This window comes from Centrocercus urophasianus, unplaced genomic scaffold (assembly GCF_019232065.1).
Source record: "Centrocercus urophasianus isolate 14NV4802_14NV808 unplaced genomic scaffold, USGS_Curo_1.0 seq_37, whole genome shotgun sequence".
NCBI lineage: Eukaryota > Metazoa > Chordata > Aves > Galliformes > Phasianidae > Centrocercus > Centrocercus urophasianus.
In genome coordinates this window covers 1,335,846-1,358,457 of record NW_024884944.1, presented here as the reverse complement: position 1 = coordinate 1,358,457, position 22,612 = coordinate 1,335,846, and the positions used below count along the sequence as shown (strand labels likewise).

General features: G+C 44.9%; 1 protein-coding gene across 1 annotated transcript in view; it reads right to left on the bottom strand.

The window, feature by feature from the left end:
• Positions 1-738: 738 nt before the first annotated feature.
• Positions 739-22,612, bottom strand: part of BARX2 (BARX homeobox 2) — a 26,444-nt gene continuing 4,570 nt past the window's right edge. Inside the window, exons 2-4 of the mRNA XM_042832135.1 lie at positions 4,581-4,875; positions 1,765-1,849; positions 739-1,034 (exon numbers count right to left, since the gene is read on the bottom strand). Of these exons, the coding sequence (XP_042688069.1) occupies positions 783-1,034; positions 1,765-1,849; positions 4,581-4,875 (632 nt within the window). The 3' untranslated portion in view covers positions 739-782. The remainder of the gene's footprint in view (positions 1,035-1,764; positions 1,850-4,580; positions 4,876-22,612) is intronic.

The following is a 22,612-nucleotide window of genomic DNA, read 5'->3' as shown; positions in this document are numbered from 1 at the left end:
AAGCATTCCAAAGCTTTTGGAGCAGACTCAAATCCAAACCCTCATCTCCTTCGATGTTTTATCCTGGATCATTGCAAATTCACAGACACGGCACCCAAATAACCATGAGACACGAAATCTGAGTGCTGACCTGGGTATGAGTCTCTCTTCAGAAGCTTTGGTCTCTGTATTGGGCCAAAGCAAACCCATGTGTCTGAACTCTTCCCCCAAAATATTTAAGTTGGGCCCATCCCTAACAGAAATAAGTGCTGGTTACAAGTCGAAATGGTGCTGTCAGAGCTCCCCATTTCTTTGCTGTCCCTGATCCAAGACCAGGCCAAGTCCATTTGCACTACTTTTATAGGCAAGGATAAAGCCAAGCGAACACACGGAACCCTCCAACACAGCTGCACCACTACACATCCGCCTCCCTCTGCAGGAAAGGAGCCCTGGCTTTCTCCTTTATTTGACAGGAGCTGTCTGGGGTTTCTGGACATGGTTTTCTCTGGAAATACACCCAGGCCTCCATCGTTCTCTGTGGGAAGGCAAACATGTGCCACTGCTCACACTGGATGCCTTTGTTCCACCGTGGCCCATGATGGCTGATTCCCAAAGGCACTAAGTGACCAATCTTTCAGCTTATACACAAGGTCTACATATATATATATATATTTATATATATATGTACACACCAACAATTACATACATATTTAAATATATATATATATACACACACATATATATTTGGTTTTGGTTTCTCTCTTTGCTTTTTCTTTTTTTCCCTTTCCCTTTTCTTTTTCCCTTTAACTTAATGGCGTTGCCTCCTCTGAGGAGGGCTCTGGTATATGTTCTGGAGACTCTTCTGTCTCCAAAGAGACTTCTGGCTTCTCCTCTGTCACTTTAGGCTCCTCGGGCGCCTGAGATCCCTCCGCCTCCTGACTCTGAGCCTGGCTGTTCATTTTCTCTTCTGCTTCAATTTCCTCTGAGGTGGGAATGGAGTTTTTCTTTGGACGGCCTTTGGGCTTCGTTGGAGCTTCCTGCCCACCTTTCAACACCTGGAGCAAAGAGATTAACAGTCAGATCAACCTGAACTTCCCTGCTGTGAGGCTTCCTTTAGAGAGAGGATGAAATGCGACTTCAGACGTGACCTGTGGTCACCATTCAGCTTCAGAGAACTTCCCTGCATTCACAGAGTGAGTTCAATCATTTTCTCATATATCTAAAACTAAATGCAAAAAATACCAGCAAGGACACTCAGAATTTAGATGGAGCCATCTGAGCCAGTTTCTGCAGCAGCCCCAAAAGTGATCTGATCACGCAGTCCTCAACATTACATAAAGATTTTATGCACAATTCAGACCCTTTCATGAGCATTTGATCTATTTAAAGCCCAAGTAAGAACATTCAAACTTTAGCCAGGATTGCTTCTGACTGTCTGTTCTCTTGCCAATTCCACTTTGGCTTCTAAATTAGCATTTAATATTATTATGCCAAAAATGCAGAGGTACATAGTTTGGTTCTTCCCTCTGTTGTAAGTTCTTTCATCCCTCAGCTCCACATTCTTCCTACTGCTTGTTGTACCTCCAGCCTACCGCTTATGCTCCAACGTGAGCTTTTTAAAGATAAAAAAAGCACATTTCTAAGAAAATTGTAGGCAAATTCGGCAAGAAGAAGACAAGATTTAGTATAAACAGACACAAATCACTGACGCTACACTCAGCTTCGGAATCTATTCTTTCAAAAACAGTTTGTAAGGACTGAGAGAAATGGTACCAAACCCTTTACCATTTTCTTCCACTTCATCCTGCGGTTCTGGTACCACGTCTTCACCTGGAGCTGGGTCAGCCCCAGCGACTGCGCCAAGTCGAGCCTGGAAGAGAAGACAGACACTGCAAGGAGCTGCCAGAGGATGAGAAGCACCCAGATGCCAAGGGCAGGCAACCACACAGCAGCAGGACTGCCAGAAAGGATTGCTTTGCTTCTCCCAGGGTGTAAAGATAGTCGCTGGAAGAAGAAAGAATGGTCAACGTGTTGGTGGACAAATGGCCAACTCTAAAAGTTCTGAAGGCTTGCCTGCTCTTTTTCAAACACAGGACAGCTGTATGCTGACTGCTGATGCTCCACGTTTGTGCATGAGGCAGGGAGCTGCTGCTACACAGCATTCCTGAAAAATAGGCCCATGGTGTCTGAAGCAACCACGTAAGAAGCAAGACACCTGGCATCAGTCTGCCTGTGAAAGCGTTGCTTTTTGTATCATATTTCATCTTCACTACCTACATAATGAGGATAATGATACTTTTTCATTTCTCAAAGAGCAGTAGTACATCTAAATCTATTAATTTCTTATGCATTGTGCTATTATAGGCAATTTAAGCTTATAAACGAATTTATTATTTGCGTGTTTAGCTTAAGGGTACGTGTGGCAGACAGCCCATAATCCTGATTCATCCTCCGCATTTCTCCAACCTGTGCAAGTTCATCTGAAACCATTCATTATTTCTATATTAAAACTCAGGATATGAAGCAAATGCAGCTCAGGCTAGCTCTTTATCCTTCCCCACAGGTGATGGTACCATGCATCTGGCAGTGTTGTAATGGAGTTGCACAACAGGCAGAGTTGGAAATCCTCAGCAACGCCAGGCAAGTGCCCCACAGAGTCACGCAAACCCCACAGGTGGGACATCCCAAACCCAGAGCCACATTCCGACGTGTTCTGGACTGTATGAGATTTCTGACAGATATTTCCCTATTTCTGCACGGGAGAAAGCACACTTGTCAAGGCCAAGTTGTTCATAATAGCATTTCTGTTTCAGCTGGGCTCCTCGGGCGGTCAGGCTCACTCGTGTATTTACAAGCACCTACGCACCCCACACCAGCTCTGTGCTCACATACACACTCCTGGCTTCATGCTTTTCCCCACTTGAGATTCCCTGCTGCCTACACTTCTATACAATGTCTATGTCTTATCCCATTGACTTAAAAATATTACCAGTTTGTCTGAGAATGTGGCAGAGGCATCGCACTGCTCTCCTTTACTACTAACAAACCAGGTGCTCTATTTGCCCTCTAACCAGCACAATCTTGTGTCTAGGCCAAAAGCTGCAGGACTGAACACAGATCACAATTCATTGCTTCACGATCACGTTTCCAGCCATGAGTTCAGAGAGAGAAACACTGCTTGGCTAGCTTGCCATAATGCATGTTATCACATTCTGATTACCTGCAGCCAGTTGCCATCTCTTGCCACACACATTACTGTAGTCAGCATTGCCTGGAAACCCAAGGAAACAAACAGGGGAAGTGGTGCAGGGACAGGAATCGCTCACCAGGCTCTAACACAGACAAAGCCAAGGAACAGTCATACTACTAAATTAATTTACCAGCCCTGAGTGCTTCATCAATGGTGTCAACAATCTGCTTATGTGACACTGGGAGGAGTCACTAAAGAAGCACTGGGATCTAAAGCTGTGTGAGACATTCAGACTTGCTCATGAGATTCGGTCTAGCTGTGATCCTTTGGTGACAGGGAGTACAAGTGGAGTGTGCTGACTTCAAAACCATTTTAATATTGGGATTCTGCCACCCGTGGAGTTCAAGGTCTGGTGAACCTTTCAAACCCTCCCTAGGTTTACAAACTGAATAGGAATCGGACAAGGCTTTTTCCTGTAATTTAGATTTGCAGGGTAGCATTCAAAGCCTTTAAAACAAACAAAACCTCTCCTTATTTTAGTTTGTCTATTTGCTACCAAGCAGTCCCTGAGAATTCAAGATGGAGCAAGGCAGCCTTCACACCTATGCATCCCAGGCTCTCTCCCTGATGGACAGACCACTAACTGCTCACTGAATTGCTAGCCATGTTTGCCAGATGAGAGCTAGTTCAGCAGCAAGCTGAAGCTACAGCCAACTTCCCAGCTGCCACAGAGACAGAGCCATCCACCTCAGCATCTCAGCAGGAAACCAGGCCACATCTTTTCCCAAGGGTCTGGAGCAAGAACAGAAAAGAAGAAAGAGCCTTTGCTCAGCTTCTTGTACATCTCTGAGCCTGGATGCCTGCTAGCAGGCACATCTATCACCATGTGACATTTCCATTGATACAGCCTATTCGTGTCATCTTTGATCTCAAGAGAAGTTAGCCTTGAAATTTAATCAGGTCATCTGCCCATGTCCTCGGCCAGCAGCAGAGGTATCGCCATGGAGTTAGAAAGCAGCACTCTGCAGCCAGGGAGCACTCAGTATGGGGACAGCTGAGCAGGCTTGCTTCAACCCTTTTGCTCCCTGTCCTTCTCCTAGGTTAGAAAACAGTATTTTCCTGCTCCTTTCTAAGCAATATTTATAGCCTAGATAGTTTCAGCCATGTCTGGCTGTCCCCAGGTTGAGGAGGGACAGAAGGGAGCTACAGATGTGCACAAGGTGTGATCTGTCTTTCAGGTCAGTGGCTGCCAGCAATAATCCCAGAATGTAGAAAAGGGAACAACGAGCATCTGAATGGACTGCTCAGATAAAGCAGTAAACCAGATGAAGACAAGTGCATTCTGCACAGCTAAAGGACCGCAGTTGGTGGTAGGAACTGGATCTCCCTCCCCAGCCCAGCGCACTCCTACCTGTCAGGTGTAGACAAATACTTCTGCTTCTGGAATTTCTTCTCCAAGCCCATCAGCTGGAGCTCTGTGAAGATGGTCCGACTCCGGCGTGGCTTTTTTAACCGAGGTGTGGGCTGCTCTGCCTCCGACTCGCTGCTGCCGTGGGTCTCGCTGGCTGGCGTCTCTGAGCTCGCAGCCGCTGAGGTCTGGGCTGGCAGCACATGGGAGCTGGTGGCAGCTGGAACGAGGTGAGGGACCACAGAGGGCTGCCTGGTGATAACGGAGATGAGAGGATATGCCCTCAGAGAAGGGGACCCTGGCAGGGAAGAAAGCAGACAAAGGTCACTTCAGTGGAAATACGGATGGAAAATGGGAGCTGTAGAGAGATTTCTCTTCCAAATTGTGTTTCTTCACTACCTCTTAATTCTACATCTTAGACCAATTGGCTGAAACCAGCCCTAAAAGCAAACTAGCACTTCTGCCCCAACACTTCGGTTGGGGATGGCAAATTTAAACATCCCCAGACGCTGCAGGAGTTTCTGATTCCCTTCAAACCTTACAACTATAGACAGGTTTCTGCTCAGCCCAGGGAAAGTAAAGATCCCTTTTAGGTCTCTGGGGCCACGCATGGGAAATGTACACTCATTCAAAGATGGCCATTGCACACAATTCTGCAAACAACCTCCAGAATCTTGGACAAACCCACTTTCTCACTCTGTACCTCAGTTTTCCTCATTTGCAAAATGGAAACAATCCTCCTTACCTGCCCTCGCTGGTGGTAAAACATGGATTAAAGCTCAATGTACATAAAGTATTCCGAGATCTTTAAGATAAATGGTACTGTGGAAAGGAACATATTACACCAGCAGGCCTGATTATGAAACTCTTAGTATGAATCACCACTAATGAACATAATAATCTATAGGTCTCAATGAGTCTATTTTAGCAAGTAACTCTTCACCAGCAGGAGAAAGGTGTTGCCAGCCTGGCCTGCTGCTGATCCATATTCCCCAGCATGAACAGTTGTGGGATCACAACTCAGGTCCCAGGTAAAATGCCATGCAGGGGTAGATCAGAGCCATGTGTCTTGTTGGCTGGCACTTCTCCTCACATCTGCTTCACTCACATCCAAAATCCAGCCACTTGCAAAGCAAGCTTGGAAAACTTTGCCATTACACCAGCAAAGTAGGAATAGTTTGAGCCTTGCTTTTCTCCTCCACATCTTTGCAACACCGAAAAAAAAAAAAAAAAAAAAAAAAATATTTCCACTTCCATTAAATTTAAATTATTTCACCATTTCACTTAAACCATCCAGAAAGTACCCGAGAGATGAGACCAGAATTGCTAAGCCAACAACTTCTTACGGAAAGTGTATCTGCATTTTCTTTCTGTGGGTTTCTTTCAGCCAATGCCTGTGCAGTTCCACTATCACCAAGCAGCTTGGCAAACATTCTGCCTTGATTTACCACTGCAACGGCAGCTCTAAGAGCATAAATCAGGGTTGAGAAAGCCTCCCGTGCCTCGCAGTACCAGATCTGCCCTCAATGGTATTTCTGCACCCATCAACACAAGCCAGTTACAGACTTCCTCCCATTTTTCAGCTAAAGTGACCTAAAAGGGTCAACCTCAGCTACTGTTCCAGTTTAGATGCCACAAAGGACTGGACTTAACCTTCTTGTGTCCCTTAGGGGTCAGGTGGTGCTGGTTCCAACCTTGGTTATTTTTGCAGGGCAAAACAGTGCTAGCTATGAGAGAAGCAGATGACCTGGGGTTGTTCAAGTGTTGAGCACCTGAAAGAGGGGATACTTTTTCCTAACTGCTCAGCAGTCAGCAACTGCGACCTGGCCAAATGCTCAGAAAAGCTCAGTGCATGCTTATTTTTGGTGCCCACGTCAGAACTCTTATTTACTTACAGCACTTCTGAAACTGCTCTTCTACTTCTGGACAAGTGATGGTTTGCAACTGCTAAGCTGCTGCGAGCTCCAAGTGGTAAACAGATTGGTGAGGCTGCTGACACCAAGAGCTTTATGTCTATTTATCACATGTGATCATAAGAGAAGCGTTTGCTTATGGCTCGACCCCAACAGTCATGAGAGTGCTTTTAGAAATGATTGTAAATAATGGAAGCATCAGCTGAAGTTCAGTCCGGCCATGTAGAAGGCTTCTCAGCTTGCTGTCCTTGGCGTGATAAGGGCACAGGATGGGTAGGACAGAGCAAGGACAGCACTAGGAGAAAAACCTGGGGTTCAAGGCTTTCTGTGGAGAAAGCTGGAGGTCAGAAAGGGGCAATGTTTTAGCAGCCTCCTTTCCCTGCAGTGAGGACAAAAAGCAGGAATAGCTCATCTCTGCATTGCTTCTGATCACAAAGAAAATGAGCAAGTTCAGCCTTGTTCTAGATATAAGTTATTCCAGAGTTCAAAGGTGGCTGATGTTGAGCCAGTCCATTGGGTCAAGGTACACTATCAATATGGCTTAAACAATCCTTACAGTTTTTACTCTGATAAAGCTTGGGCTTCCAAACACAACAAAATCTGAGGCTAGATCTCCATTTCACATCCCCCAGAGTTCAATGGTATTTCTGGACTGCCACAGTGTTGTAATAATTTCCTAATCTTCAGCAAATTAAATGCTGGCAAGCAGCTCTCGTCTGCTCAGCACTGTCGTGACATGCTCTGTCTTCCACAATGGGAAGGAGCAGAGATGGAGCATCTTCCTTTTCAGACCTGCCCTGCAGAACAGTTTCAGCTGAATGCATACTTTCCATTATCATTTTACAAACACCTTTTCCACCTCTGACCCACCATCCTTTTGTACTTGAAACCCAAACAGCAGCCCACTTGAACCACGAAATGAGGAATTTGTTCTCTACCCAAGCAGCACAGCAAGTGTTCTGATGTTCCCAGCTGAGATACAAGAAGGCAGCACAACGGTGAAGCTGCCACAGTTTTAGGATTCAGGAGGTCATAAAGAGGACGACCTCTTAAAATGTGGCTTTGTACAAGAAAGTCCTAAGTTCCAGCTCCTCTGCTGGGATGCTTTGATTAAACTTGTGGCCACTAGACATGATGCAAAAGGGACACCACCACTGAGCTGTATCACATAGCAAACTTTTTAACTGAATATAAATACTTCAAACAAAACATTTTCCCTTCTTTTGTCCCTTCCCCCTCCTCCCTGGCTTACTTTCAACCCCATCAGACAGAGACTAGAGGGAAGAGAAAAGGGAAAGCACTAATTAATTGCACTGTTTGACTGCCGGCAATGGCAGAACAGTTTTCCTCACAGGCAAACTCAGCTAATTCTGTTTTGGAAAGAAAGAAAAAGGAAGGGAAGATTTATGGATCAGCTCCTCTTGGCAGGTCAGCCCTGCTCGGAGGCAGAATGAAATCTCACTCCGAATGGGCTGCAGTGAAAGGTAAATAAAAAGAAAATGAACTTACGACTTAGGAAAGTCTATAAATCTGCCTTCTTCTGAGTGTCAAAACAAAAGGCTACCAAGGAGGAATCGGGTTTGTTCAGAAAGTTCCCTTTTGCTGGAGGGCTGGGCAGCTCATTGAAAGGAAGAAGCAAGCCCTGATCAAAGCAATGGAGGCAAAAGAAGCAGAGTAGTAGAATAAGTTCAAGCATTACACGCTCACTGTTCTGCTTTTAACATTCTCCTTAAGCTCTGCATTGTGAATATTAACTGCAAGAAAGCAGAATGCATCAGGTTCTTCCTGAGATCAATGCTGTGGTTCACCAAGATCCATGCAAGCCCCTGGGAAGTAAAGACAAATGAAAAGAGAAGTGAAGAAGAGAAAAACACCTCCTCGCTGGTGTGCCATCATTGACTGATGCTCAAATCTGAAGTTCAGAGGTGACCTGGGTGGTGTTCATGCCATGCAGTTTGGTGCTGTGCACAGATCCCTTGGCTGTTTCTAGGACGGGAAGCAGAGCCATGATGAGACTGCACCTGAGCTAATTATGGCCTGAAAAGAGGTGGGCTAATTAAACTGAGCATACGGCATCAACAGCTTGACAGATTCCAAGACCTGAGTTGGTGTTTTTGTGTGGTGTGGCCTTTAAAACATTGCCACAGATGGTCTTCCAGAGATGCTACCCCCACTTGTATGCTCTCCTGAAGGGTACTTCTGGGACATTCTGAAAACTTCCAAAAACAGCTCCAAAGGTCAGCTGAAGTGCATAGAGCCAACATTTCCATGGGAATGGTGTCACAGAGGCTGCAGGGAAAGCTAAGTGCAGCACTGGAGAACAAAGACTGGTGGTGTTCCAAAAGAGTGTTCAGCAAAGTTCCCTGGAGGAAAGAATCAGAGGCTGCAGGCACAGCTCACCCTATATTCTATTTCCAATCCCATTCAATAAACCTTATTAACCTGACCAGGACCACAAGTCTTGCCAAAGGTAAATGCAACTCAGCTACACAGCAGGAAGGCTGGGCAGCCAATGGCTTCCCTGCCTGACGGAGAAATGCAGACCAACTGATACCCATGGCAAAGCAGCCATCAGCTTCCATGGAGCCAGAGCTTCACCTGCATGAGTCCACAGGAGGAAAACAAGTAAAAATTAGTGCAGCTAATTCTAGTGAAGCAAAAATGATCCTTTATAGGGTTCTCCAGTTAAGGAACGATTCTGTAAGAACCGAAACCTTCCGTGATGAGCTAAGACAAGATGAAAGCTCACTCAGGCATTTATTTTGCCTTCCCTGACACATTAGCTAAAGTCAGTTCCCTGTTCAACCACATTTTTGAGGGGTTGTGTTTTCATCTAAGTGTGTTGCAAACAAAAACCCTGATGTCTCTGAACATCACCCATTGTAATACTAAATAAAACATGCTGTAGCTGGAAAGGGCTTTTCCCCAAGGCACCTCTCACTATGGAGGTACCCAGTAGAGAGCAGAGGTGGACAAATCTGCAGCTGCGCTTCCCCAGCTGTGGGCACTTGGGTCTGTGGTTGAATTCAGTCCTTTAGTTCCAAAACCACAAGGGAAATTATCTGAGCAGTTGGAGCTGTGAGATCCAGGTTTCCGTTTCATACCTGTCTCCATTAGCAATTTATCAACATAATGTTTCAGTATAACTTTTACATAATAACAGTAATTAATAAGTTTGAGTGTGTCTGAGGTATGCATGCCAGAGGCCTTCACAAAAAAAAAATAAATAAATAAATAAATAAAACCTAACCAGAAAGATAATTAATCTTTACTTAATAACCACATTTGATATTTGTATTGTGCTTTTGTACAACTTTACAGCACCTTGCACACAGAAAATAATTGCTTATAAGGACATGATGAGCCCAAGAGCTTCCCTGAGTGAGGACTCATCCCACTGCCTGCTGTAAGGACCAGGACCCTGTCAGATCCACACTGAAGAGGAAAATTTGTAAATAAAAGAGAATTATTATTATTATTATTATTATTTTTCAAGTGAAACATTTAAAGAATCTCTTTGGCCAGTGCTCAAGAAATCCTCTGTAGCAAATGTAAAATCGCTCTGGCATAATTGGTGGAGGATGAATCAGAAAAACAAGCACCACTTTTCTATTTTGAATTATCCTGCCTCACGCACTCCCAGGGCAGCCTGCCTTTTGGAATGAATTCTCCTTGACTCATATTCACCTCTTCAGGCATGGCTCAGAGTTGTCCCACTCTTGGTCTGAGGCTACAGGAAAGTGTGTGCGATTCCACATCTTTAGCAGATGACCCTTGAAGTCCTACCGTGCAGGAAAGAGGTTGCTCTGAACACAAACAGATCAATCCTCCCACTCCTTTTAAAAGGGATGGGCCCAAGGCCATCATAACTGGAAACTGCTCCAAGCAATGGATGGGTTTGGATGGGAATCTCCATTCCAGACCCTTTCTGTTGGGACTCTGAGGGAGTTTTAAGATCAGGCCACATTAGTTCCAGGGAAACAAACACAAGCGCATCTCTATAAACCACAGAGCCCAGATGATACAGGAGAGTTACTGGGATACAAGCCACCAGCTCATTTACCATATCTGCATCGAGGGACACTTTGGCTCCATTAAGCCAACATCAATTTGAAGCTCTTGCTTTTGAACTAAGTCATGTCAAACGCTTCAGCCAAGTGTTTCCTCCATTACGGATGATAAGACTGAACTCCAGAGCTCATCACTCACTGGACCTGAATTTAGAAAGCAACGTAGCCAAAAGATTACAGAATCAAATAGCGAGGAGAAATGGATTTACAGGCAGTCTCTGGTCTCAGGGATGGAGGAGAAGCACTGCACCAAGGTGACCCAGCTCTCTGGGTGTCTGAATTGGAGCTGCAATGTATTTGTCTTTAATGATGGCAGCCAGATGACCAGACAGCTCAGGACATTGGGGAGAACTGCAGGAGGCCAAATCCCAAACTCGGTACAGATGGTGTCACCGGTCGAAGACAACACTTGGATTTAAGTCTAGAAACATAATCAGAGTGAGAGGGCAGTTTAATGGAAGGGTAAGCCATGTTCTGCTCCTTATCCCCAGGTATCTCTTGCTGGATGCTGTCCAAGATATTAGTCTGGAAAGATTTTGGTCTGACACGTTATGACCATTCTTACGTTCTTACACGTTTGATAAATAAATCTGCCTCCTCTCAGGATTTCAGTTTCTGTCCAAGTTTAAATGCATAATGCCGCGCGTGCATAAATCATTCAGTCCTTTACTTCCTGCTCTGTTAATTATTATCACAACATCCATAAGCAAACACTAGCCTTGGACAGCAGACTAGCCCTGCACACAAAAGCACTCTTCAGATTTCTCAAGCCCACCCTTGTACGAGTTCCAGCAGAAACCTTGCCATAAACATCACCACCTCTTCCTGCTCCGAGCCTTGAAAACATTCTGGTGAGTGACACGTGGGAAGGGAGAGAGTTCAATGGCTTCTAAACACCAAACTGCTTACATTTTGCACACTTGATCTTTTGGAAGATGCATTACTCTTCTTCAGGAGAACAGTAGATCAGTCTTTCAAAAGCAGACTCCTTCCTCTATTCCTCCACACCAAAGTGAAAGGAGGACTTCAGCAAGTACCAGTGCTAACCTGAAAGGCACCTGTCACACTGTGGCAGAGCCTTTGCCTCTTAGAATCTTGGCTTATCTCAAGGGTCACTATTAATAATCTTGCTCCCATCAGGACACATTTAGCAGAGAGGCTGGTCTCACTGGAGCTGTGTGTAATGATTCTTTGATCTTCCATCTGCCCTCACGGAGAGAAAGCTCATCTCTGTTTCCTCTACACACAAAAATAAACCCTGTGGACGATTTGGCTGAACAGCTGCACTAACAATGCAGTTTAGATAGACTGGAAAGATACATGAGCAAGCTGCATTCAACCTGTCTATCCTTTGTGTCTGCCACTTCAGCAATTTTACCCCACGCTGGTGGCTAGTTGAAAGGAGAAACACTGATGGAATAAAGCTGAACATAATGTCCACCCAGTATTATTCCAACACCTCGGAATAAGGATTTCATCCAAATGTGATTTTTTGGGTTGAAGAAGCTGACAAAGGCTTTGCCACAGCTTTGCTGCGTGGCATTGCTTATTTTATTCCCTCCAGTTCAAACAGCAGCATACCCAGGTCGCCCCATGGACAGAACCTTACCCAGATAGAATGAATAAAGGAGAGCTCAGCTTTCACTTTTTGGATGGGGAAAAAGTATGGCTGCACTTCCAGCTCCCAAAGCAGCTCCCTCAACTTCTGTAGGACTGTCTACATTATACTGAAGTCACTGCAAGAACCTTCAGATGTGTGGCTTATTCAGCACCTCTGCCTGCAGCTGGGACAGTCCAAAATGGACTCAGGACATTCTCAGTGGTTATCCCTGGTCTCCAGGCAGCCTGATACTGTACTCAATTCAACATCTGGACTTAATCAGCCTGCTCTGTGGTCCAGGAGTCAGTGAGGACAAGGAAAACTGCATTCACTGCTACAGACATCATGGAAAGACAATGTCAGGCTGCAGCATTACACATGTATTTTCACCTTGAAGTATAGCCTGTGGATAAAAGCATGGGAAGAGCCAGTGAAGCAGCCATGGAGTTGGTCAGGAGAGGGGAAACAGGGGCTAAACAATAAGTCTGCACCAGACCCACAGCTCAGACATAGGAATAGCTCCCAATGCAATACTAGATTGAGGTAGAGTTGTTAAGACTCAGCCCATTCACTTCAGTTTTTGTTTGTTTTCCTTCTAGCTGAAGCACAAACAGGTTTACCTCCTATTTCCATTCATCTCATCTCAAAAAAGCAAGCAACAAAATGTCTCGAGGATGGGCAGCCTCAAAATGGATGCACCCAGAGTAAGTAGTTCCATGAGAAAAATGTTGGCCTTGGAGTTGCAAAGCACTTGGGCTGCATGCAACCGTTTACATGTCAGAAAAGTGATGACAAGGTCTCCTCTCATGTACCAGGCAGCCTATGCACAGCACTGTTAGATGGATGAGCCAGAAATTCCAGTTGGTGAGCTCCCAAAAGTTCTGGTCTCCAGAGAACACGCTCCCTCACTCATGGCAGACACCATTGTGCTGGGTTTTTTTCTGTTCTGATAGGAAGTCAGCCAAGGAGACACTGTTTTATATCTCCAGACAGATATAGATTAGGCTTAGGGTGGAGATTGGCCCGAATTAATCATAGGAGTTCAAATTAGGTTTCTACCGGTGCTCCAATTCTGCTAGCTTTAATGCTATTACAGACAGAAAGCTCAGGACATCCATTTCAGACACCTCCAATCCAGAACTACAGACACACCCCCAGACCAGAGATGTGCATAGGAGACCCTCCCTCACCCTCAGCTTGGAGGGATTTGAGTCCAAGCCCCAGTTATCGCCCATCTCTGGTTTTCATCAGCACATCTGTTTACCTCTGATTTTCCTATGGAATGCAGCATTGCCGTGTTCCACAGCCTGTGATAACCTCATTTAAATACCAATCAGAGAAGTCAATACACAAAGACAATGCAGTGCTTTCTTCCCTCCACACATGTGGGCGTACGATCCGCGCCAGTGTTAGCATCAGCTCCGGGATAATGGGAGATTGTCTCACTCCCACCGTCTCTACTTAATCTCACTTGACTCATCCAGAACCAGAAGAATCAAAGTTTGATCGCTGAGATACAAACGAAGGGGAAAAGGACTCTGGCATAGCATTCCCAGCCCTGGCACAGCTTTGATGCTCCATCTCCAGCAGATCCCCAGCTCTCACCGGACTTCTGTTTTTTTCCCCACATGCAAAATGAGGATGATAACATCTACCACACAAAGCTGTTGTATGGTCTGGAAAGCACTCAAACGGAAGCCACAAAGGGGAGGCAGAGGTGTTATTATCTCACACCTAGCTAAACCTATTTCCCATTAATAGATTGCATGAGCACTCTTTTGTGTCATAGGATTACGAAACTCCTTAATGTGCCATTAATATATATGTTAATAGTGAAGCAATGCGTGTATCCTGTTGTTGTGCAAGCTGCAGTGTTTCCATGGGAACTCCTCCAATAACAGACGTATACAAAGCACCATTTTTTAAAATCAAATTCATATTTTTTTTACATTTTAAAGATCTAAGACTTCTAAGAATATCAGGAAAGATACTCAAGCAAAGCTCTGGCTGCCAATACAGAGACAGACAAAGGAAAGAGGTCTGAGGGGAATATCTCTGGTGGTTCTCAAATACCAGCATTGCCAGATTCCTTTATGCGGCACTGCTGGGGTGAAACACCACAGATTTATTATTCCCATGCTCTTTCTGCATACAGCATAAGAGACTTTACATTGTCAGTGTTCTCACTAAGCTATGAGTTAGTAAAACAAAGCGAGACTGACCTTAAGACCCTTCTAAATTCATAAAGCCTCAGTCTGACAACGCATCCCTACCCCATTCCAGCCTTCAGGAAACAAAAAAATCTCTGCTGAAAATAAAAAGTCCTGCATTAAAACCACGCTCCGCTTGCACATCCGCCTCGTGCCTCTTCCACGCATCACAGGGAGGAGGAAGGAAAAGCACATCTTATCGTTTATTTTTAACTCCGTGGGGGTCACTTCCCATTGAGTTGTTGAGAAGAAAACATACTCCCACCAACACGTTAACATCTCATTTCCAGCACTGCTTTGGTAAAGAGACCAAATAAAAAATAATGGCTTTTACAATAAGGCATATCATCCGTCGTCAGCATGTAAAACGCAGTCATTAATCACAGAAGCAACCTACTTATTATAGGTATTCAAGCACTGGCAATACAAATGCTTATAAAACAGGGGCTCCTTTCATAATTCCCTGCCCTTGCCTCTCAATAGTTTAGAGGATTAACCCTTTTACAACAAGGGATGGGCAAACTGGTTTTGCCTAATTCCAAACCAACGTGATGTCATGGGTTCAAAAGTTCGACCTGAACTCAAACATCGGATGAGGTTTGTGCAGAGGGGAGCCAGAAAGAATGAGTTTGAGGAGAGAAAAAGGAATAGAATGAAAGAGTATACCTGAAAACACTGCATGACATGGACAGGACGAAAAAAAGATGTGTAAGGGAAGGTGAAAGGATAGATACAGATTGCTAATGAATGACTGAAATCCCTACAAAGTAATACAAGCAATTTTGACTTAACATCTAAATATGATTTGTATGGAAGCCTCTTCCATCCTGTAGACTTCTCTCTGAAAGGGAAAGTAATAGAGATTTTCTATGCATGCTTAGTTAAGCCTCACAGAGAGCACAGTTAAGTGCACACAAGTCAATGTTGCAATCCCCACTGGCTATATATTACTTTGGACTTCCCCTGCATTTCTTAGCAAAAGATTTTACAACGCTTTGCAAGTGTGTAACAAGCCACTGTTTCCATGTAACTAACGGGAAAGATAGGTATTTAGCCTCGAATGGTGAGCATGGGATGGAGCTGGGTGAAGGCAGCCAAGCCATGGAGCAAAATCCTTGGCTGCCCCACGGCTTTGCAAAACCCAGCTCCATTCAGGTGTCCCTGCTCACAGACGTGTCCCGAGCTGCCGGATAAATGAATGCTCAGCAGAAAACGGTCACACATTTGCAGTCTGATGCAATTCCTTTTCTTTTCCTACACGCCCAAACCTTCTCCTGACTTCAAGCAGTAAATAACATGTGGGGACAGTGGGGAAATCAGGAGGCACTGAGAAAGGCAACGTTTGGACATTGGAGTTTGAAATGCATAAGCCTCAGTGTTTACTGATCACTGTAAAAAGTGAGACATCTGAACGAAGGAGGGAACCTCACAAAGCGTTGAATTTTCTCTCCAGTTTAACCAAAGTAATCACTTTTCACACACTTAAGTTTTGTCAACAGCCAGGCAATCGTTTCCAATGCTGGCAGCAACTACAGGAGGGAAAAGACTCATTGCTGGCTTTGGGGAAAACAAACATTTTGGGACTAAAGAATTAAAGGAATACATTTTAAGCCACGTTAAGGCCAGGTGCTGGGAACAGTTTCCTCTGGATGTTTTTGGTGTTTTTTATTTCCAATTAATTAACTAAGCAGCAACAAGCAGCAGCAGCTATTCCATTGCAGTTTCCCTATTGGTAGGAATTATTCAGAGGATACCAAGTAGGGACGACTGGTTTCAGAGCAATTGAGTTACAACCTGCTAAATCGTCAGCAAACATTGCAGAGCTACTCAGAAACTCGGCAGCAGCTCTGCTTGTTAAGAAATATCAGAGTTTTCTCAAGATAATTCCTCTCCAGGAAATGTTTTTCTTCAACCAAAGCCTCTGTCAATGCACTGCGATGAATGGCAGTGCTTTTGGTGTCCTGTAATTTCATACAGTGGAGCACCATTTCTATTTTGCAGGTACACCCTCAGAGGCAGAGTAATGCAATCAGCAGATAAAAGCATCACTTTTTCCTTTTCTTTTCTGCAGAAGATGAGGTTAAGATCACAGCTGAGTTAATACGAGTCAAATGCATCGTGCCTAAGCTGTCCTGAGCAGCTGATATCTGTGAATACATCAGGTAACGCTCAGTTTCCAAATTGCTGTCAACTGATTTTAATGCATTTTTACAAGTTGTGACATGTCTCATCGTGCTGATGTTAAAAAGGGAGAAAATAAGGCATAGATCACCAGGCAGTGACAAAGTCAGAACGAGAATCGTTGCCTTCTCCCCCAAACACCACAAAGCCACAGGGATTTGACTGCAGCTCTCAAGTGTTCCGCACTGCTTTCGTAGCTGCATCTTCATTTACTTGTGGGAAAGAAAACAGGCACTATTTTTTCCTTAAATGAAGTACGTGCCATAAAATCCCTGCATTCATGGCAGTTTTATTCCATTTTTTTCTCATACTAACACTATTGAAATGGTCTGTTTCATGGCTGTGAGCTCTTTGGAAAGTGCAAATGGGAGCAATTAATTGATCTCGCTATTAACAGAAAAGCCTGGAAGACAAAAGAGGATATAAAAAAGGTGAAAACATGAAAAAGTGCAACAGCACACACACAAAAAAAGTTATTTAATTTGTTAAATAGGATTTGCCAAAGTGAAAACAAAGCCCACGTAGGCAGCTAACCAGATCTGGAGGCATTCATGCAGCCTGTGCTGGCCATGCATGCAACCACACGCATCTCTTTCATTTCTATCACTTGCTGAACTGGAAAAAGTTTTGCTACAAAACCCAACCCAAGCTCCGAGATAAGATTCAGGTGATCCTGAACAAAGCAGGATCCGTTCCCTTGGCATCATCCGCTCGTGTCTTCAGATGTGTTTCTGGGAAGGGAAAGGCTGGAGAAGGCTTGGGGGGAGGCAGAAGGACATGCAGAAGCTCTGTCTCGTGGCTGCACTTCCCTGCCCCACACCAGAAAAAGCCATGGGGCTGCACAGTGCAGGCGGGTGGGAAATCCCACCCTGCTGATCCCGCCCGGACACCCCGAGGTCTCCCATGATCTTTGCTGGGCATCGGGTCCATGGCAGCCCCGTGCTTACCTGGGCGATGGATAATGGTGGAGCCATCCCACACCCACGTCCCATTTTCTGTCCTTTCATTGCACCCAGCGTTTCCATCCACCAAAGACTTTCACAGAGCCACAGCAACGCTCCTTATTTAAACAAGGATCAGGCTCTGTCTTTCATTTTAAACACAGCTGTGCAACGAAGGCAGAAAACAGAACAGACCAACTCCAACTCCTGCAAAGCCCTTTCAGCGCCTGACGCTGACTGGGAGATCATTTGCTGTGGGGACAGATTTAGTTCCCTGAGACAGCCAGCAATGACCCCACCTTGCAGCTATTCCCTGCTGGACACACAGTTTGCAACGTCCAAAGCTTGTGAGAAACCTCCAGAGATGGCACTTAGCTGCCACTGAGCTGCCCTAATGGGGGGAAAGGCCTCGTTGGGCTGGAAGGGAGCTGAGGGGAAATACGAGGACAGAATGAGAAGGGTCAGTCCTAAAGGATCAATCCCAAATTCATAAGAAATACAGTAATTCTCTTAGCACAAGCTTGTGAGCCACAAGTTAAAATATCTCTCTCATTTCCTGCAAACAACACCGTATGTTGTTCAACTTGAATGTATTTATAAATCTGTCTTTTTATTTATATTCACTTTTAAAATAAGATTTTGGATGCTTTGCTTCGTTTTGCTGAGACAGAGATGAATCTCCATAACAATTTCAGTTTGGAGATTGGATCGTGCACGCATTTCAGCAGCTTAAGAGCTGATACGTGCACAAAGAAGCTCTCCAAACTCAATTAGGAATAAAAAGCACCACAATCTTTACTATTTCTTTTCTATCATCTTTGCTGTCTCTTCTCACATAAGTCTCCAAAGGGCAGAAATATATTTGCGGAACCAACTGCAGTGACTTCTCTCATAGCAGTCAAAAAAAAAAGGGTTTCTTCAGAGCTGTACAAATAAAGAGAGATCGCTGTGGGGTTGCATTAAAACAAAACCATTCACGAAATTTAAGCGTTAAACTACTTTGTTATAATGTGCTTTTAAATGTTTACAGTTCAGGCATAATTGAATTTGACTCACTTGGGCCCCGATCCAACGACGATTTAATTGACATCAGTGGGAGTTGGATTGGGCTCGAAGTCATTTTAACTAAAATAACCCATCAATTGTTCCTCACCCACTTCATCAAACTCCTTCTCATCATTTATGATTGCTCTGTAATTTATTGCAACGAGGTTAAACCAACCCGACCAACTTCTGGCAAGCTTTCCTGTCCCTCAGAGGAGGATCTCAGTACCATCGAGCAAACTAGAAACAATCTGCTTATGGGAAGCACATGGAAGGGCTGGTCCAAACTGCCCAGCATTGTCCTCTGCTGTTACAGAAACCCTCCAACATCAGCTCCCCCACTATTTAGTCACCAAAGGAACAAAATGAACTGTTGGCATAGCTGTCAAGAAAAGGTTTTGAGCAAAACAGACAGGAGGGTGAAACCAAATATATGCACCAACTCATGCAAACATTTCGTAGCCAAAAAAGCAACAAAAAGAAAACATTTGCTTCAGACTTCTCACCATTGTGTTGCATCAACATTACTCACTTTCTATTTTGGGAGAATTTTTCATATTTCTCCTCTTTCAGCCACAGGAATAAAAGCAAGTCAGAGCACCAGGCCTTCTTATGCACGCACAACGCAATGATGTGCTGGTGATGCGCTCTGTGTGCAAGAGCTTCCCACAAGAAAGCACCACCACTGCTCATTTGGCTTCAGATTAATCTGTCACAGAACACCCTGTTTGGGTAACCACGAACACACCGCATGCATTTCTGCCTTGTAAAAGAGGAGATGTTTTTATTAAGGCTTTGACCTTTGGGTGCTTACACAACAGCGCGCTGGTTTGCCATGTAGGTGTGCAGGCACCTGTGCCCTCTAAGTGACAGAGCCCTGCTCTTGTTCTAGAAGCGTCCATGAAAGCCTCATTCAGACAAAATCCAACTTCCACGGGTGAAATCCCAGTTAAAAAAAAAACAGAGGCAATCAGCAAGAATTAACCAATAATTATCGTGTAGCTTTTAAGATGGTTAGGAAAAATATCCAAAGGCAAACGGGGAGCAAATGCTCAAAGATGAGTTGCGTTTAAAAAAATGCACAGAATAAGAGGCAGGGTTATAGGAGTTACAGGGCACACACACACTCTTCTAATTCCAATCCTTCCTGCAGAAATCAGCCAAGCAACCACACGAACAGCAAGTTTCAGAACTTATAAAGCGAGACCTGAACGTGCAAATCCAAACCTGAGGGTCACGGTGAGGCTGCTGCTTGAATTTCACAGAACAAATTAGCATACGCGTTTGCAAGTTTCCTATCATCACATTTTTAATGGGGATTTCAGTCCTGCTGTACAAAAAGTCCTGGGAAGCTGTTTGTCCTTCCTTCAGAAAAAGCCATCCCCGCTTACGGAGCGACGCGCATCAACGCCGCGGCCGTGACAACTGCAGCTGGAGGAGGTTTGAACACCAGTCCACGTTGGGGAGATTGGAGGGGGTATTTTGGGAGAACCCACCCTTCTCCCCCACCCTTTTAGTTACTTAAGTGGGTCCCAGCCCTGATCTGAACACTTGTGTGAAATATCTACAAGCAGTAACGCATTGCTCTTCTGAACTGCCCTGTGGCCAAGAGAAATGAGGGAAAAGAAGCCAGGAATCACTCAAAACATGAAGTTATGTCAAAGGAAGATGGAAAATACTGAGTGTTTACTGTGTTAGCCAGCTCCTAACACCAAACCTATATATATTTTTACAGACGTCACTAGAAAATGGCTTTGGGAATTGCGCATCACTCAGCAAGGGCTAGAGGCTTCTCTGCTGGATTCTCCCAGTTTGCTTGAAAAGGAGCAATAACAGATAACCAGGGCAGAGAAACGCAGTTCCAGATATCCCCCAGATGGTAATATTTGCACTGACCTCACAATTCATTGCTCAAACCCTCACATTTATCTCACCCATGTGAAGGGTGCTGGAAGCAATCAGGTGCAACATTGCATGGGAGCTCTTCACAACACAGCACGACACAGCACAACTGAACACAGCACAGCATGAGAGCAATGCAAACGGGACGTGGTCCTCTATGAAACAGTGTGGGTGGACTTTGCTGCGCTCAACTGCAGGAGCCCTCGCTCTGTATCTCACAGTACTGAGCAAAGGTGCCTATCAGCTCCCATCAGCTCGCTCTTCTGACCCAGCTCTCCTAGGGATGTGCTCTTCACCTGCACAAATACGCCTGAGACCACAGCCCTGCTCCTGAGCTCCCTGAGGAATGGTTAAATCCAAGCAAATGAACCTCATGCTTATGCGTTCAGCTTGCTGCAGTCCAGCTGCTACAGTGCTTACAGAGCAGGCTGAAAATGTTCAGTCCTCCCTTCCTCTCACCAGAAGTTAAAAAAAAACGAGAAAATGAAAGAAAATCTTGCAATACAGAAAGCAATTCATTGCTTTGCCAAACATCTCGTATTAAAAAAAAAAAGGAAGGCATTAGAAAGTTTCACGTCAGCCTTCAGAAAGAATGCTTTCAATATTTTTTTCCTGTCCCCGATCTGTTTCACCCCCTCCCCATTTTTTAACTTGCCAAAATAAATTCTACAACATTTTGTTTAACTTTGACCTGAAAAAAGCAACTTACGGTTACTTCTGTCCACATCCCTTCTTCTGCCTTAATGCAATTATCAGCCCAGGTGAACAGAAGGGAAAAAAGGCTCCTGAGCTCCTGCACTGCTGCCCAGCACACGGTGAGATGGCTCAATACAACCTCACCTGTTTTATCCATAATTTCCCCAGATTCCACCTTTTCTCATGCCCATTGGGTACCGAAAGCAGCAGTGCTGGTGGGACTTTTATACCACAATCTGAGTCTTAATTTCCCACGTTTAACACCAGCAATTTGAAGCAGAGTTGCAGGAATAATAAACCATGGCAGTGCTGGAGCCGCAGCCCTGTGCTGGGCAGGGCTGCAGTCAGAGCTCAGCAAAAACAGCAGAGCTTAACCCAGAACAGCACAAGGATGGACCTGAACTGCTCCCAGTGTGACTGTGAGGCTTCAGAAAGTAAAGTGCAGGGATTGGTTTTCCCAGAGAAGTTCCACATTCATTAATGCCATCAGAGCTCCTCCGCAGTGCTGATTTGTGCTCAACCACAGCCGCAGCACTGCTGCCTTTCTGCCCGCTTTACTGCAGCCACCGCGCTGCGATTTGCTCTTTTGTTCCATGTCGGTTTGCCTGTGGTTGATTCCTTTTATCCGTGATTAACAGCACTGAGAGGCAGACAGCAGACAGCTCTGATGGCAGATTCTTAAATATCTCAGCCGTGCTCGATCTGAGAGAGATCTGTTTTCAGATCCCGGCTCTGATCTGGCTTTGCTTCTGAAATGCCACCTCTAATGTTGGATAAAATCCGACCTAGAGGATTGACAGACTCATCTCCAAACACACGGATATTATTAGGCAGCTCATATGCTGCTTTTTTTGTTGTTGTTTTTCTTTTTTTTCTGAGCTGTATTTTTTGCTAAAGTTGTCAAAACACATTTTAAATAAATAAATAAATAGATAAGACAAACCCATTTTGGACATCCTGCAGAATGCTGGGCTCGTTAAAACAAAGTGCTGTGCCCAGCTTACGGCCACTACAGCCCGATCCTCTCCCCCATGCCTGCACCGTCGGCTGCTCCCGGCTGGAGGACAATTCCCCATAGGACTGAGGAGGACACTTTGTGCTGAGGTTACCAGCACTGACTTCAGGCCTTTGGGGAGCAGTGAGGCACTCCTGCACGCACAGACAGCAACATCTGAGCTCTGCTGGGTTTGCAGCGCGCTGAGACATGGTGGTGGGCAGAGTCTACTAGGATTTGGATGCTGCAGTGCTCTGTGAATTACTTGGAATTACTGAGAGCACTCATCAGCTCACCTAATCCCAGATTAGAGGCAGCTACCGAAGCAACACTTGATACTTCTCAGTATTTTCTTTTTCATTTTGCTATTAAACTACAGAATTACACTGATCTTTGTAAGCTGAAACCAATAATGCAGAGAATTTTTTTCGTTTTCCTTTTTTCGGGGGGGGGGGGGGGGGGGGGGGGGGGGGGGGGGGGGGGG